Raw genomic sequence first — 17,894 nt, 5'->3', positions numbered from 1 at the left:
GGCCATTTGGTCCATCGAGTCTGCACTGACCACAATCCCACCCATATCCTTTCCTGCACATCTTTGGATGGTGGGAGGAGACCGGAGCACTTGGGGGAAACCAATGCAGACATGAGAAGAGGATGCAAACGCAACATAGACAGTGACCGGAGACCAGAATTGAACCGGGGTTTCTGGCGCTGTGAGGCAGCAATGCTAGCCACTGTGTCATGGTACTGCCCTGTTCTTTGGTAGCACGACTACTAACGTTGTCTTGAAAGCAGCAATCTATATTTCTTAAGCTAATGTTTGATCAACGAAGCCATGGGTTGTGTTAAAAAGAAGTTCCCACTTGGCAGGAATACTAAAATCCAGGAATTTTCACCCACATTAAAGCTGCAATTATTATCACTTTGAGGGCCTTTTCTAACAATTACATCTTCCTTAGTAACTGATCATTCGATCAAAAACATTCACACATGATTCAGAATTATTCATACCAAGAGCAAACATGTTGGACATTCCATCAAAGGGTTTCTTTTTCACATAGTTTATTTTGTTGTCACATATATGGAGTTCAAGGAGAGTCTTTGGCATGTTCTCTGGAACGCTACTGATAAGATTCTTGGAAAGATACAGCCGCCTGAGATTGTGAAGTGATGAAAAGGCCTTGGGGTGAATCTTCTGCAGCCTGTTGTTCACAAGAATTAAAATCTAAATTAAATTAGAAACAAACAAACAGAGAATGAATTGAGAATTCAGGAACAGACAAAGGTGTAATTTTCTTAGCTGCAATGATGATAGGGACCCTTACCCATTGCCAGTGAAAATCATGGGCATTCCATCTGTGCATACTTATGAACTCTGTTGGTTAGTTCAGCTGGCTGGGCAGTTGGTGTGTAATGCAGAGTAATACTAACAGCGCAGGTTCAATTCCCGTAGTTGAGATCATTCACAAAGGCCCTGCCTTCTCAACTTGTCCTGAGGAATGGTGATCCTCAGCTTAGGGGGAATGATGGCCTCATGGTATTATTGCTAGACCATTAATCCAGAAACTCAGCCAATGTTCTGGGGACCCTGGTTTGAATCCCATCACAGCAGGTGGTGGAATTTGAATTCAATAAAAGAATTCTGGAATTAAGAATCCATTGACGACCATGAAACCATTGCAAAAAACCCATCTGGTTCATGAATGTCCTTTAGGGAAGGAAATCTGCCGTCCTTACCTGGTCTGGTCTACATGTGACTTCAGAATCCCCTAAATATGGTTGACTCTCAACCGCCCTCGGGCAACGAGGAATGGGCAATAAATACTAGCCAGCCAGCGATGCCCATGTCTCACAAATTAATGAAAAAAAACCACTAGCCAATCTACTGTCATCTGGGACTATTGCATCTTTACTTTCACTTACAAAATTATTCCAGAATAAAGAAGTTTGATTTTATATTTTGCGTTATGAAGCCTCAGGACCCCTCCCCCCCACCCAAGCACGTTACAGTTAATAAATACTTTTGAAGTGTAGTCATTGTTGTCATGTGATATTGTGCACAACAAACTCCCACAAACATGTAGCAATGATTAATTTGTTTCATTAAGTATGGTTGAGGGATAAATATTGGCCAAGGCTTTTCTTCCCTTTCTTGAAATAGTGCAGTCAGAAAGACCTTTTACATCCATTTGACATTTCACCCAAACATTTGATAACTTTTCATCCAAAAGCCAGCACCTCTGATGCTGCAGTACACCCTCCATACTGCACTGAAGTGTCAGCCTAGGTCACATGCTCAAATCTCTGGGGCGGGGACTTGGTGGCACAGTGGTTAGCAGTGCTGCCTCACAGTGCCAGGGACCAATTCCTAGCTTGGGTCACTGTCTGTGTGGAGTTTGCATGGTCTCCTCGTATTTGCATGAGTTTCCTCCTACAGTCCGAAAGATGTGCTTGTTATCTGTATTGGCTATGCTAAATTCTCCCTCAGCGCACCTAAACAGGTGCCAGAATGTAGCAACAAGGGGGTTTTCACTGTAACTTCATTGCAATGTTAATGTAAGCCTATTTGTGAGACGAATAAATAAACTTTAAAACTTTACATTGAGCTCATAGCCTTCTGTGAGTACGCAATCATTGAAGCATGGTTGACATTGACCTCACAGTAAAAGGACCAACTACTGGTTTCCATTCTTATTGAAATAAGACTACCAATACATTCTATTTCACCCATTAAACCACTTGTAAAAGGAAAGTAGAAAAGCACATTGTTGCAGGTAATGGAAATATGAAATAAAAGCAGAAAATACTGGAACTATTCAGTGTAAATATGTTGGGTTCTAGAATCACTGACAGCGAAGCCTTTCAACAAAAAATAGTTTATTCACTAACTTAGCAGCTACTTCAGCACTTCTGCTCTGCCTGTGCTCCTGGGGGATAATTCCCACACCCCCGACATGAGACCACTTTTGCAGCCATGTCGTCACATTATCATGTGACCACTCAGTCAACACACAGGAAGTCAAGTAGCATCAGCTTTGGGCCATTGACCTTTAATACAAACTCTTCTGTTTAACCAGCTCTATTAACTCCAGTTCTCTCTCCACAGATGCTGCCAGTTATGTTGAGCATTGCCAATATTCTCTTTTTTTTTGTAAACAAAGATTATTGTCCAATTAAAAAATACGTAATCAGAAATACCACTTCATGTCATCGGCAATTTTAAGCTCTCAGGTTTTCCAGCACTCAATGCAGAGTGAATCTGGGAGTATGGTTTGCACTGTCACCCTGGCAGGGTGGGGCCTGATAGAGACAGCAAGGCAGGCTTCACAAATGGCTTCAGGATGTCATCTTTAAAAGGGCACCCTAATCTGCGCTAAAAATAAACTTTGCCACTGTACAGTCATGGAGGAAACACCCATAAGTGTCAGGACTCCCCCCACACCCCCTGCACACACACACACACACACACACACACACACACACACACACACACACACACACACACACACACACACACACACACACACACAAATATCGGGACAAATCCTTCCAACCACCACCACTACACAGGCATTGAACTTTCTTGAACAGCTTCAGTCAAATGGCAAAGATTTTTGGGGGGCACTCTCCGAACCCTCTCGGAAAATATCCGGCTCATTCTCACCAACGTGAATTTTCATTTTGCTTACCTGAAGGTTCTTGAGATTTTTGAAATCATTTTCCTTCAGCTCTCTGATCTTGTTGTTCTGAAGATCCAGCAAGGTAGTCTCTGGTAAAATGTATGCAGGTACTTTTGCAAGACCTATGCCAGAGATAAAGATTATCTTAGAATTATAGAATCATACAGCGCAAAAGAAACCCTTCGGCCCATTGAGTCCGCACTGACACATTAGAAATGCCTAAACTCCCATCTAATCCCACCTGCCAGCACTTGGCCCATAGCCCTGAATGCTATCTGAAGTGTTCATTCAGATACTTTTTAAAGGATGTGAGGCAACCCGCTTCTGCCACCTTCCCAAGCAGCACATTCCAGACCATCACCACTCTCTGGGTAAGAAAGATTTTCCTCACATTGCCCCTAAACCTCCTGGCCCTCCTCTTGAACCAATGTCCCCTTGTGACTGACCTTTCGACAAATTAAACAGTTTCAATCTTTGCCTCAGTATCTGAACCATGCAAGCTTCTGTAATAAAAGGCTGAAGATAGTATCTAAAGATAGAATTAATTTCTGGCTAATTTAATCTGCACTTAAATTCTAGGTAATGGGCCATAGTAACGTAAGGGTGGCCATATTTCCTTTTGCTGTATGAGGGATACCTAGGAGAACTCCTCATATTCAAGCCAGATTATAGAAATCACAGAATTCCTACAGTGCAGAAGGAGGCCATTTGGCTCATTTAGTCTGCACTGACTTTTCAATAGAGCCTCTTAGCCTGGTTCACTCCCAGCCCTATCCCCATAACCATGCTAATCCCCCTAACCTATATATCTTGGGACACTAACAGGCAATTTAGCATAAATAATCCACCTAACCTGCACATCTTTTGGCTGTAGGATGAAACCAGAGCACCAGGAGCAAACCCATGCAGACATGGGGAGAATCTGCAAACTCCACACAGACAGTCACCAAAGGTTGGAATTGAACCTGGGTCCCTGGTGCTGTGAGGCAGCAGCACTAACCATTGTGCCACCGTGCTGTACAGCAATCAATGAGAACAATGCTGTACCAATGTTCAAATTAAGATCAAGCTCATAAGAAAAAAGCGCACAAGATGGAGGAATTGCTTTGGGTCACTCTTAACTGAAGCACCAGCACTAAGTGCAATAAACAAACACTTCCCTCAGTCACATTGTGATCGATAATGGAGCTAATGCATTGAAATTATTACCTCAGGTTTAGCATCTCCAGATGAAAACTTGACAAAGTCACCTGAGAGGATATCTATAGGTGTGTCCATGGCACCCAGTATGGTGAGCCAACAGTCCCTGTTTTGCAGATACTTATGATGTGGAGATGCTGGTGTTGGACTGGGGTAAACACAATGAGAAGTCTCACAGCACCAGGACTTCAACTTGGTGTTGTGAGACTTCTCTTTGCAGATATTTAATCAGCTTTAGTGTGTTTTGCTTAACAAAAAATCTGAAACATTGCAACAGGTAAATTTTTCCGATCTCCCCTCTTCACCCCACTGCAGGTGTAGAAGTTAAACTGTTCAGATTGAAGTTTTGTGCTTTCTTTGTACAGTACTGGAAAATGTATATCAGCTTACAGATCTTCAAAAGGAGCCAATGTCTGCCATTCAGCATAAGCAGGCTAATCTTCATGTGGGTAGGCAGCATAACATTCTGTTTTTCAGCCTTCACCAGAGGGTGAGCAAGACCAGAGTTTTCCATAACAAATACCAAAAGCAAGATATGAGGATATACTATGCAAATGAAGGATTAACAGAAGACAGTTCTTCATTAAATAAGAAAGGGCGAAAAGCAAGGAGTTAATTGGCAAATATGTATAGGAATGAAAGATTAAAAAAATTGTTTGTTTCTGATTTGCTGTAATTGACTATAATTGCCAAGTTGTTTGTTTATGACTTGCAGGGAAGACTGTGAGCTTGTTTCTCCTTGTACACAAGTCATTAAAAGCCTCATATTGATTATGCACGGTGTCTAGTGCAGTTTGTGCCCAAGTCGACTCAGAGTGCCTAAGGTTGCTGTTACCAAAGATCTCAGATACAGGAGCCTGCCAAGGACAGGACAAACAATTAAAAGATCCTTGGACAGAGATTTTTGGTCTCCAGGCAGGTGCAGGTGGGAAGGGGTTGCATACTTACTACATTCAGTCTCCACATGTGTATTTGTCTGAAGAAGCTGAATAATATTACCATGGCCACTGAGGACAATTGAAATATTTGCTCCACACATTTGTCCTGTAAGATTGTCATCAACTACCGAAGAGTGCTTTTTTCTCAAAAACTGGAATCGTTTTAGTGATCATCATTAGAAGAACAAAAATGTTCCTGTGGCATTTCCAGAGTAAATATCTTCTCCATCTCTCCATGTGCGTGATGAAATGATGCAGTGGGTTTGACACCCTGGCAGGAGTACAGTATGAGTGATCTGGTCTGGCGGTTGGACATGGATACATTTACCTGACAATATAATTCCTAAATCATTTTAGAATAATGCGGCAATCTAATACTACCTGATGTTTATCCTTGGTTTTGTTTTAGAAACAGTATTTGGGGAAAGATTTTGAAGTGTATTTATTAATTCACAAATCGGCTTACATTAACACTGCAATGAAGTTACTGTGGAAAATCCAGTTTACGCATACACAAACGTGCAGATTTGCGGCATTTTCTTTTTGTGCCAATGCACTGGGTCCCAATTCTCGGCTCAAAGATGTTCAGATGCTGTATTGCGCACGTGTGACCCACTTCCTGTCCTCGCTTGCACGGAAATTCCCGAGGCCTGTCAGGAATTGGAGTCCATTCACTAATGAACTAAGTCTGGCTTTTGTAACAATTTGTTTTGAGTAGCACAGTGGTGGGCACTGCTGCCTCAGAGCGCCAGATACCCAGGGTCAATTCGGTTTTGGGTGACTGCCTGTGGAGTTTGCACATTCTCCCCATGTTTGCATGGGTTTCTTCCAGGTGCCTCAGTTTCTTCCACAATCCAAAGATATGCAGTTTAGGTGGATTGGTAAATGATTTAAAAAAAGCCCTTTTTTACCATCGGTAAATGGTAAAACAAATTGCCCTTTTGTGTCCCAAGATATGTAGGTTAGATGGATTAGCCATGGTAAATGTTGGGGTTATGTGAATAGAGCAGAGGAAAGAACTTGAGTAAGATACCCTGTCAGAGAGTCGGTGCAGATTTGATAGGCTGAATGGCCTTCTTCTGCACTGTAGGGATTCCATGATTCTATAATTTTGCAAATGTGACTTTTGGTTGACTCAGCAAGGAGGGGAGAAAGCAGTTAAACTTTTTAAAATGAAAATCTTGGAAAAAAACAAGTCTGTTTGTTCCGCAAACAGTGATATCTATTTCCGGGAGTTGACTATGCTCATATCAAGGTTGTGATGTGGATATGCTGGCGTTGGACTGGGGTAAACACAGTAAAAAGTCTGACAACACCAGGTTTAAGTCCAACCGATTTATTTGATAGTAAACTCACGAGCTTTCGGGGTTAGTCCCTTTGTCAGGTGAACGGAGAGGTCTGGCCTCACTGATTAGAATTACTGATTAGAATGCAAATCTAATAGATTATAATAATAATCTGTAAACTGTCTGTGCTTTATATGCTCTGTCTGAGGCCAGAACTCTCCATTCACCTGATGAAGAGACTAACCCCGAAAGCTCGTGAGTTTACTATCAAATAAATCGATTGGATTTAAACCTGGTGTTGTCAGACTTTTTACCATATTGAGGTTTACAGTCTAGACAGTCCCACCCTCCTAGCTGGTAACAGAATTACACGGGGAAAGAGAGAAACATGAGGAAAATGTTGATAAGACGTTAACACAACCTTCTATTACTTTGCTGCAAAAAAGAGGGAGACAAACATTAACTTAGTATCGAATTTCTACTGAGGATTGAAACTTCAATCTTCAAGCCCATAAAGATGATTGCCTCAGCTGCAAGCTGTGATGTTTAATAAAATAGAGCAAAATAACCCTTTTACAATCTTATCTGTTTGTTTACCTAGCTCCACACAAAGTGGCTTTACAAATTTTCACCAGGGTCATGCAAGGTCACAGTCACAGAAGAAAGCGGGGTCAAGTAATACAGTCTAATTTGAATCATGTCAACTCTTTAACTAATCCGGATGTCTGCCAGAATTGGATTTTAAGCAGCGTTAAGCTGCATATTTTTGAAGCTACACATTCTCCCACAATTAGTCACTTCCCTCCTTTTCTCCAAAACAGAATGAGGTTGATGCGATCATTAGAGCAGTAATTTTTCCTACTGAACATTGTGACTTCTTTCTAGTTTAAAAAAAGAAATTGCCCAGTTCCTTTCTGATCAGATGTTGTAACGATTCCTATTACAACATTTCTCACTTTGTTCATTTTTTTCCAACTATAAAGTTCTCAGGGTTTGCCATTGCTAAAAAGCCATCCCTGATTAACTGGAGGGAGGATCCTGTGAAAGTGTAATCACATTTACTAATATAAAACATTGGTTAGGCCACATTTGGAATACTGTGTCCAATTCTAATCGCCACACTACCAGAAGGACGTGTTGGCTTTGGAGGGAGAACAGCAATGTTTTACCAGGATGTTGCCTGATATGGAGGGCATTAGCAATGAGGAGAGGTCGAATAAACAAGGATTGTTATCTCTGAGGCTGAGGGACAACTTGTTAGAAGTTTATAAAATTTTGAGGAGGATAGATAGGGTGAACAGTTGGAAGCTTTTTCCCAGGCAGGAATGACAATCACAAAGGGCACAAGTTCAGGGTAAGGGGGAGAAGGTTCAGTAAAGATGTGCAGGGTAAGTCTTTTACACAGATTCCTGACTTGGGTCACTGTCTGTGTGGAGTTTGTACATTCTCCTCTTGTCTATGCAGGTTTTCTCCGGGTGCTCCAGTTTCTTCCCACATTCCAAAGGTGTGCGGGTTAGGTTGATTGGCCACGCTAAATTGTCCCTTTGTGTCAGAGGATTAGCAGGATAAGTATGTGGGATCACAGGTAAGGGCCTGTGTGGGATTGAAGTCATTGCAAACTCGATGAGCCGAGTGATCTATTTCTACACTGTAGGAATTCTGATTCTATGATTCAGATAGTGGTGGGGGTCTTGAATGCACTGCCAAGTGAGGTGGTTGAGGCAGATACATTCGCAACATTTAAGACTTATCTGGAGAGACATGAACAGGCGGGGTGCAGAGGGAGGAAGGCAGTTGGTCTAGGTAGGACAACGTGATCGACTCAGGCTTGGTGGGCCTACCGGCCTATCCCTGTGCTGTGTTGTGCTGTTCTTTGTTTGATTACAAAAATGCCATACACCATTGTTTCAAGATTTCAATCCTCAGTGCAGGTCGTAGAATGCAATCAACCCCTCAGCACCAGATTTAGTCTGACACAGAGATATCACGAGATTATTTTAATTGTTCAATTCTCTGCCCGTTGAAGTGGTGGAGGCTGCCTCGCTAAATATTTTTAAGACGCGGGTTGATGGGTTTTTGATAGGAGAGGGGATTAAGGGTTATGGGGAGAGGGTGGGAAAGTGGAACTGAGCAGCGACAGATCAGCCATGATCTTATTGAATGGCGGGGCAGGCTCGAAGGGCTGGATGGCCTACTCCTGCTCCTATTTCTTATTTCTTATGTTCTTATGTTCAACATTTGGTGGCCATTCCATAAACTGCCCACTGACTAAGTTTAGGAATACCCTCCCCAAAATCACTTTCCTCCTTTAAGGCATTCTTTAAAGCTGACCTATTTGGCCAAGCTTTTGGTCATCTGACTTAACATCTCCTATGTGACCCAGTGTCCTGTTTTGCTTTGTAATGCTCTTGTGAAATGGCTTGGGAGGCTTAATTATGTGAAAAGTGTGATATAAATGGCACAGTGACACAGTAGTTAGCACTGTTGCCTCGAAGCGTCAGAGATCTGGGTTCGATTCCCAGTTTGGGTCACTGCTGGTGTGGAGTTCGCACATTCTTTCTGTGTCTGCATGATTTCCTCCAGGTGTTCTGGTTTCCTCCCACAGTCCAAAGATGTGCTGGTCAGATGCATTGGCCATGCTAAATTCTCCCTCAGTGTACCTGAACAGACGCTGGAATACAGCAACTAGTGAATTCTCACAGAAACTTCATTGCAGTGTTAAGGTAAGACTATTTGTGACAACAATAAATAAACTTTTTAAATAAAAGTAATTGTTCAATGTAAATAACCTAATTACATGCCCAGCATGTACTGACTGGATAGCTATAATATTCCATTCTAAATATGTGCTATTCTTGGAAGTGCATGTTAGCAGTCTCACTCCTTTCTTCTCCACCAGCCCAAATCTCCCCATCAGGATTACCCGGCACAAGTATCAGACATGAGGAGTAAAAGTTACCATTTTAGCAAGTATCTCAATAATGATCCCATGGACAAGATTTTCCAGCGTCAGTCATCCCAAACCATAAAATCCCACCCGAGGTGAACGGAGCTTTCCATTGTCCGCCCTGAACCCGCTCCATTTCCCATGGTGAGTGGGGCGGTAAGATTCCAGCCATATACACGCTCTATTGATTGAATAATAGAATAGAATCCCAACAGTGCAGAAGGAGGCCATTCAGCCCAACAAGCCTACACCATCAACAATCCCATCCAGGCTCTATCTCTGTAACCCCACATATTTACTCAACTAATCTCCCTGACATTAAGGACAATTTACCATGGCCAATCAACCTAACATGCACATCTTTGGACTGTGGGAGGAAGCTGGAGCACCCGGAGGAAACCCATGCAGACATGGGTACAATATGCAAACTCCACACAGACAGTCATCCATTGCCAAAATTGAACTCAGTTCCCTGGCTCCGTGAGTAAGCGGTGCTAACCACCCTGCTGTCCATTGGAAGGCTATGGTGTAGTTGTATTGTCACTGCAATAGTAATCCAGACCCAGGATTATGCTCTGGGATCCAGGTTTGAATCCCATTACAGTAGATAGTGAAATTTGATATCAATAAAAAAATCCTGGAATTAAAAAGTCTAATGATGCCTGTGAAACCATTGTTGATTGTCGTTAAAAAAAACATTGTATTCACTAAAATCCTTTAGGGAAGGAAATCTGCCATCCTTACCTGGTCTGACTTATATGTGATTCCAGAACCATGGCAATGTGGTTGATCAATATGGCCAAGCAAGCATTCAGTTCAAGGGCAATCAGGAATGGGCAATAAATGCTGGCCCAGCCAGATGCCCAAACTCATTAATGAATAAAAAATAATAACCTTGATGGGTGAAGAGTGTATATGTGAAAGTTTAATGTAACATACTCTGTTGGACCTCAGTTTAAGAACACAAGAATTAGGAATGGGAATAAGCCATTCACCCCCTCTAAGATCATAGCTGATCTAATTGTGGCCTCAACTTCACTTTCCTGTCTAATCCCCCATAACCTTTGACTCCCTTGCTGATCCAAAATCTATCTCACTCAGCTTTGAACATATTCAATAATCCAACCTCTACTGCTCATTGGAAAAGAGAATCCCACAGACTGATGACCCCGAGTTTTAAACAGTGTCCCCTGGTTCTGGATTCCCCCACAAAGGCAAACATTCTCTCAACATCCATCCACTCAAGTCCCCTCAGGATCATCTGTGTTTCAATAAGATCAGATCTCAGGTTTAAAGTGATTTGCAAAAGAACCAAAAGTGATGTGAGAAAAATCTATTTTACACAGCGAGTGGTTCAGGTCTGCAATGCACTGCCTGGTAGGATGGTAGCATCAGGTTCAATCGGCGCATTCATGGGGGCAGTAGATGATTACTTGAATGGAAACAGTGTGAAAGGCAGGAGAATGACACTAAGCTACAATGCTTGTTCAGAGAGTAAGTGCAGACATAATGGGCCAGATAGCCTCCTCTGCGCCGTAACAGTTCTGTAATTCTGTGCTGCTTCTTAACTCCCATGAGTATCGGCCCACCCTGCGAAAACTTCCCACGTATGATAACCTCTTCATCACATGAATCAGTCAAGTGAATCTTCTTTGAACTGCTTCTTAAGTAATTGTATCCTTCCTTAAGTATGGAGATCAAAAGTGCACACAGTACTGTAGATGTAATCTCGCAGGTGTCACAACTTCAGCAAACGTTCTTTACTTTTATCTTTAATTCCTCTTGTGATGAAATGCAACATTCTATTTACCTTCCTAATCATTTGCATATCAACTTCTTGTGATTCACAGCCAAAGCTACTCATACCCTTCCAGACTATAGAGTTTTGCAATCCTTCCTCATTCAAATAATATCCTGCTTTTCTAATTTTCCTACCAAAGTAGACAAGTTCACATTTTCCACATTATACACCCTCTGCTCAATTTCTGCCCACTCACTTAACCAACCTAGAGCAAAGAACAATACAGTACAGGAACAAGCCCTTTGGCCCACCATCCTGTACCAATTCCTAATCCTTATTTGGATGCACTACTCTTTTTTTCTATTCATTCATGGGACATGTACATCATTGGCTGTCAGCATTTATTGCCCATCCTTAGTTGCTTAAGGGCAACTTTGAGTCAACCAAGCTACTATGGCTCTGGAGTCACATGTAGCTGATACCAGGTAAGGACGACAGATTTCCCTCCCATCTAGTGAACTAGATGGGTTTTTTTGACAATCAATAATAGTTTCATGGTCATCTGTAGAATCTTAATTCCAGATGTTTTTTATTGAATTCAAATTCCACCATCTGCTATGGTGGGATTTGAACCTGGATCCCCAGAGCATTAGAGTTTTTGTATGAACAACTTAGCAATAATACCACTAGGGTGTTGCCTCCCTTATTGCCCAAACGCGGTTTCTGTCCATCTGTTCACCTTCTGTTCATCAAAATCCCTCTGAAGGCTCTTTATATCCCTTTCATAACATCCTTCCCTACCTCTTTTGTGTCATTGGCAAATTTATCAACCACAAATTTGGTCCTTTCATCCAAATCATTGTTGTGGATCGGAAATAGTTGAGGTCCCATCTCTAACCCCTGTGGCACTCCGCAAGCAACAGTTGACAAATGTGAAAATGACACATTCATTCCCATCCCTGCTTCTCGTCAGTTCCTTCAAAGATTCTTGAAGATTAAGGGACTGTGGGTGAATGTGAACCCCTTGTAACACACATGCTATGTGAAGTTCACAGCCTTCAGAGCACTGCATGTTTGTCACGGATGGTGGAAATAGTGAGTATGTGGCTGGTCCTTTGACAATCACACACGCCCAAGCCACAATTGTGGCATCATTCAGTGGCACTCAGATTGTTATTTATAAGACATAGATACTTTTGTATATAAAAGAATGAAACTGATATTTGCACAAAAGGCTGAGAGGTGAAAATATGCTGGCTGGTGTGTAACAGAGCCAGGTGAAGGTTTCTTGTCTGTGCTGAGGTGGTTTTTCTGAGCCAAGGGTGCCAAGAGAGGGGCATATTTAAATTTGCCTTCAGAGGGGGGTGGCGACGATGATGAGCCGGTATCATTGCCGACTGTTGTCCATCTGTTGGAAAGTGTTGTGAAACTATGCCCTTTCACTTTTGAAAATGTGATTTTCAACTTCCAACTAACTGGATTGTTTGAAATTTGAAATGAAATGGAACAAGCTACTTAGAAATGCAAGGCTACCTTCCAAGGTGCTGATGAAAACTAACAAACCCAGAAACCCATCCATGCTGCTCACTGTCTCAGAAAGAGAAATTAAAATTGTGATAATACTGTTCCTTTAAGAAATGCATTTGCGTCACGTTTCTTGTGAAAGAGGTGTTAAGATTCAACTCTGTTTAAACGATGCCAATTAGTTTACAATCAGCAGTCCACATGCTGAGCATGCAGATGGATAATTGCTCCTAAATGCTGGGATATTTGTTTTAATCTGAGCTAATGTAGTTTTGTTATTGTTAGTTGTTACTGTTGAGTTGTTCCCTAGGCTTTCAGAGTAGGATTTAATTAAGTTGATTGACAAGAAGAACTTTATGTGAATGGGCAGAGCTAGGCTTACAGAGAGAGACAAGCAAGCAGTTGCTGTTTGAAATTGTACAGGGCTGTAACTCTTTCTTTCTCTCTTTCTTTGAAGGTTGTGACCAGAGATCTACAAAAGGCAAGAGGTGATTATTCCCTCTCTCACTGGAGTTCTGCTGCGTGAAGACAGGTTTTCTCTGGAGACTGCTGACTGAGAGCCGGAAGACAAGTGTCTTTTTGTATCTCTGTTCAGATAGGTTAAAAAGCTGGAATACTGGTAACTCATGTAAGCCTGTGTGATTAGCTAACTGATTTTGAAGAGGAGTTTACATCTATGAGGATTTGCCCAAACTGGAAGTTTTTAAAATTTATTTATTAGTCACAAGTAGGTTTACATTAACACTGCAATGAAGTTACTTTGAAAATCCTCAAGTTACTACATTCTGGCACCTGTTCAGGTGCATTTAGGTAGAATTTAGCATGGCAAATCCACCTTGCCACTAATACAGATAGCCAGTAGTTAAGAATTACAGCCTATAATATTTCATTGTTTCAACTGGTAAAAGTTTTGCTAATTCATTTTATTATTGTTAAACTGTTGTTTAAATAAAGTTTGTTTTAATAAAAGCTTCCTAATTGATCAATAGAATCACACCTGGAATGAAACCCTTAGTCACAGAATCCCTACAGTGTAGAAGGTAGCCATTTGGCCCAACAGATCCATACCAAGTTTCCGACAGAACATCTTAAACAGGGTCCCCCCCAACCTATTCTCATTATCCCATGCATTTATTTCACTAATCCCCCTAACCTATACATCTTGGAACATTAAGGGGCAATTACGCATGGCCAATCTACCGAAATTGCACATCTTTGGACCGTGGGAGGAAACCAGAACACCTGGAGGAAACAGACACAGACATGGGAGAACACGCAAACTCCACAAAGAACTTATAGAATCATAAGAATCCCTACAATGCAGCAGGAGGCCATTTGGCCCATCAAGCCTGCACCGACAAAAATCCTACCTACGTCCTGTCCCCGTAATTCCTGATAATCGTCTGACTAAGGGCAATTTAGCATAGCCAATCCACCTAACCTGCATATCTTTGAACTGTGGGAGGAAACCGGAGCGCCCGGAGGAAACCCACACAGAGACAGAGAGAATGTGCAAAATCCACACAGACAGTCACCCGAGGCCAGAATCGAACATGGTCCCCAGCAGTGAGGCAGCAATGCTAACCAGTATGCCACCCTAATATTCCCACACTAACACCAAAATCAAAACCAGTTGGGATTTAGGCTAACTTCATAATGTATCTTGGAGTTTCTGATTCGGTCTAACAAAATGCCAAGAGTTGAATATTGATACAAGTGAAATGCAGGGAATGTCAAGAAAGCTTTCAGCAGAGGAAACAGACTGAAAAGTTGCACTCCTCTCCCTCTCTCCCTTTTGGAACAAACAGGTATATTAACTAGCTCTGACATCAACTTTGCCAGAAACCTACCAATAACTGAGAACTTGTAATAAATGTAATATGTTTTATATCTGACTGTGTTCACAATCCAAATTGGCCACAATGTTTAACAATCAATGTCTCTAAGACAAACAGAGGACACTTGAGCTTATATTCTTTTAAGCTATTTTTATTGAACTCTCACCTTTCTTATATCTGATACCTGCTTATGGATGAGATCACATTCTTAGTTTTTTCCTCAGGTAATAAATTTGGTCTTTGTTTAACTCAAGAAAACCTTATTTGATTGGCTCCTTATTGCTCACTGCATAAATAGTTAAACACTTCCTGATTTGTAAAAGGTATATCCACATGAAAATGAGATTAAAACTTTTGTTCAAAGTTGTTGAATACAGGGGAGCCAGTTCTATCCTTGAGCGGCTATAACAAAAGTGTGCATGCGTGTGTTCATGTGTGTCAGCATTAAGTGATTAAACTGTAATGCCATTGAGTTTTGCCCACTGCCTAGACTCAGAGAGAGAAGAATTGTGTGAACAAGATGCTGGAGCATCTTACAATGTAACCAAACATGAGGTATTTCATTTGGGAGAGGAAAAGAAAATCATGGATAAAAGAAAGAAATTCAGGATTTATATAGAGTTGAAAATCCCTTCAGATGCAGCAATGCCGAAAGAAAGTATTTTTACTTCAAAATGTCCTTGAGTACTCAAAGCAGGAGATCTTTTATGGGAGGTACGGAGGCACAGTGTTTAACACTGCTGCATCACGATTCCAGCCTCCTGAGTTCAATTTCCAGCTTGGGTGAATGTGTGGAGTCTGCACATTCTTCCCGTGTATGCGCGTGCTTCTTCGAGTGCTGTGTTTTCTTCCCACAGTCCCACCGACATGCTGGTTAGGTGCATTGACCATGCTAAATTCTCCCTCAATGTACCCAAACAGGCACTGGAGTGTGGAGATTGGGAGATTTTTACAGTAACTTCATTGTAGTATTAATGTGAGATTAATAAATAAACTTTTCTGAATGAACTACTTTTATATTGGAAGGGAGCCAATTGTAATGACAAACATGGGCAATTTCAATTGTGCTTTCCTGCATTATCAAAGGTTTGAGCTTTCCTTACCTAAATTTGAGCACTGCACCACGCTCATGTGACAGCGACACCTGGGTGGGCATTTGTATCGGTGGACGACAGGAATCTCAGGGGTTGGTCCGGCTGCAGATCCTGCTTCCTCTCCCGCAAAGTCAAAGAAGCTAGACTGCTTGAAGGGCTTTGCCTGGCAGAGCATGAACGCCACCAGACAGGATATGAAGACGTGAACAGCTCCACTCATGGCGACTGAAAAGAAGAGAACATCAGGATCTTAGCGTCTGTGTAAATTGTTGCTGCTCTCTCTAGTCTAAGGTTTAACTTACAACAACACTTCTAATTCTTAACTGTCCCATTTTGCATAATGCCAGACAAAACATGAACTTACTTAATTTAGTTTAAATAATTCATGTTCTCTCTTGTAGTCTTCCGTTTCTTAACTACAAACTGTCCTTCAAAGAACATGTTGGCAGCCAACGCCCATGTACTTCAAAGTTGAGGCCTGGGGAGATTCAGATGATCTACTTCATAGCATCACACTACCAGCACTTCTTTGCAACCTCCATCAGCTCGACTGTATTCTGGGATCTTGGGATCCCTCCAACTCTGATCTCTTGTGAATCCCCAGTTTTTATTGCTCCACCACGGACAGCCATGCCTTCATCAACCTATATCCTAATCTCTGGAGCTCCTTCCCTAAACCTCGCTGCTGCTCTAATTCACTCCCCTCCTGTAAGATGCACCTTAAAACCTATCTCTTTTGAACAAGTTTCTTGTGACAAAGAAACATAGGAATTAGGGGCAGAAGTAAGCAAATTCAGCCCTTCGAGCCTGCTCTGCCATTCAGTTAGATCATGACTGATCTCTCCTTGGTCTCAAATCCACATCCTTACCTGCTCCCCCCCCCCCATTTCCCTTTATCCCTTTTTTATTAGAAATATATCTATCTCCTCCTTGAAACCATTCAACGTTTCAGACTCCACCATGCTCAGGTCCAGCGAGTTCCACAAATTCACCTTCTGCGAGAAGTAGTTCCTCCTCATCTCAGTAACAAATCTATCACCTTGGAACGTACATCTGTGACTTCTTGTTCTAGATTGTCCCATAAGGGGAAACATTTTGTCCTCATTTACTTCATTAATCCCTTTTAAAATTTCATACATCTTGATCAGATCTCCTCTCATCCCCCTAAACTCCAGTGAGTATAAGCCCAAACTGTTTAATCTCTCCTCATGCGTCAACCCTTTCATCCCTGGAATCAACTCCGGTGAACAGAATCAATCTGATCACATGCCATGTTATCTCTTTATGTGACTCAGTGTCAAACATTATTTGCTAATGCTCTTGTAAAGCACCTTGAGCCATTTGTCCATGCTAAAGATGCTATACAAATATAAGTTGTTATTGTTGGTGTGACTGTGTCATCAGTTGTTCTTGCTGCACTGGCGGTTCAGTAACTACAAATCTAAAGCACTAATGGACTTGGATAGATTAACTTCAAGAAAATAGTCAATAAATAGTTGCAAAACATTGATTTTTAATTTTGAAATTGAGAATTTTCACTAGCTTTGAAATTTTATTAAATACAAAGAATTACAATCATGTTCCAGGAATTGTTTTCTCTGAGAAAACAAGCACATCATAAACACAAGAGCAAGTGTAAGTGAGGGAACAGGAAACATTCTATGAACCCATCCAGTCTGTTCCTCACAGTCAAAGTAGAGACACTCCCCATTCATCCAGAGCCATCCAATTTACCAATTTCCTTCAAATGTAATAAGTGAAACAAGCATACATTTTAAGATAGATTGGATAATGTGTCAATGGTCTCTCAACTGGTGACACATTTGCTTCCAAATTGTCAAATTCTGGATTCCACTTCAGGACTTATACAAAATGAACAAGGCAGATACTCCTATTGGGTTTTCATAATGATTGGGTAAACATTTTGTGGTCCATTTATTTAAACAAAGAGCATGAAAGAACATATATATTTGAAAACATCAGCAGCAGATCTGGACATGTCCGGCCTAACATTCCCAGTTAAACCTCCATTCCCAATTGCTGGGCAAATTTTTATGGCTTGCTTACCTGGTTCACACACCTGAAAAAAGTCTGACAACACCAGGTTTCAGTCCAACCGAATTATTTGAATTATTTGATTTATTTGAACAAATAAATCGGTTGGACTGAAAACTGGTG

At 41.5% G+C, this 17,894-nt stretch overlaps 1 protein-coding gene across 1 annotated transcript in view; it reads right to left on the bottom strand.

Moving 5' to 3' along the window:
- The window catches only part of LOC145356817 (decorin-like), a 34,888-nt gene extending 18,952 nt beyond the window's left edge, over positions 1–15,936 (bottom strand). The window contains exons 1-3 of the mRNA XM_080209724.1: positions 15,726–15,936; positions 3,158–3,270; positions 480–693 (exon numbers count right to left, since the gene is read on the bottom strand). Of these exons, the coding sequence (XP_080065850.1) occupies positions 480–693; positions 3,158–3,270; positions 15,726–15,936 (538 nt within the window). The remainder of the gene's footprint in view (positions 1–479; positions 694–3,157; positions 3,271–15,725) is intronic.
- Positions 15,937–17,894: the final 1,958 nt, after the last annotated feature.

This window comes from Carcharhinus amblyrhynchos, chromosome 22 (genome assembly GCF_965287045.1).
Source record: "Carcharhinus amblyrhynchos chromosome 22, sCarAmb.v2.hapA, whole genome shotgun sequence".
NCBI lineage: Eukaryota > Metazoa > Chordata > Chondrichthyes > Carcharhiniformes > Carcharhinidae > Carcharhinus > Carcharhinus amblyrhynchos.
The sequence above is the reverse complement of the archived record's forward strand: the minus strand, read 5'-3'. Positions and strand labels throughout refer to the sequence as shown.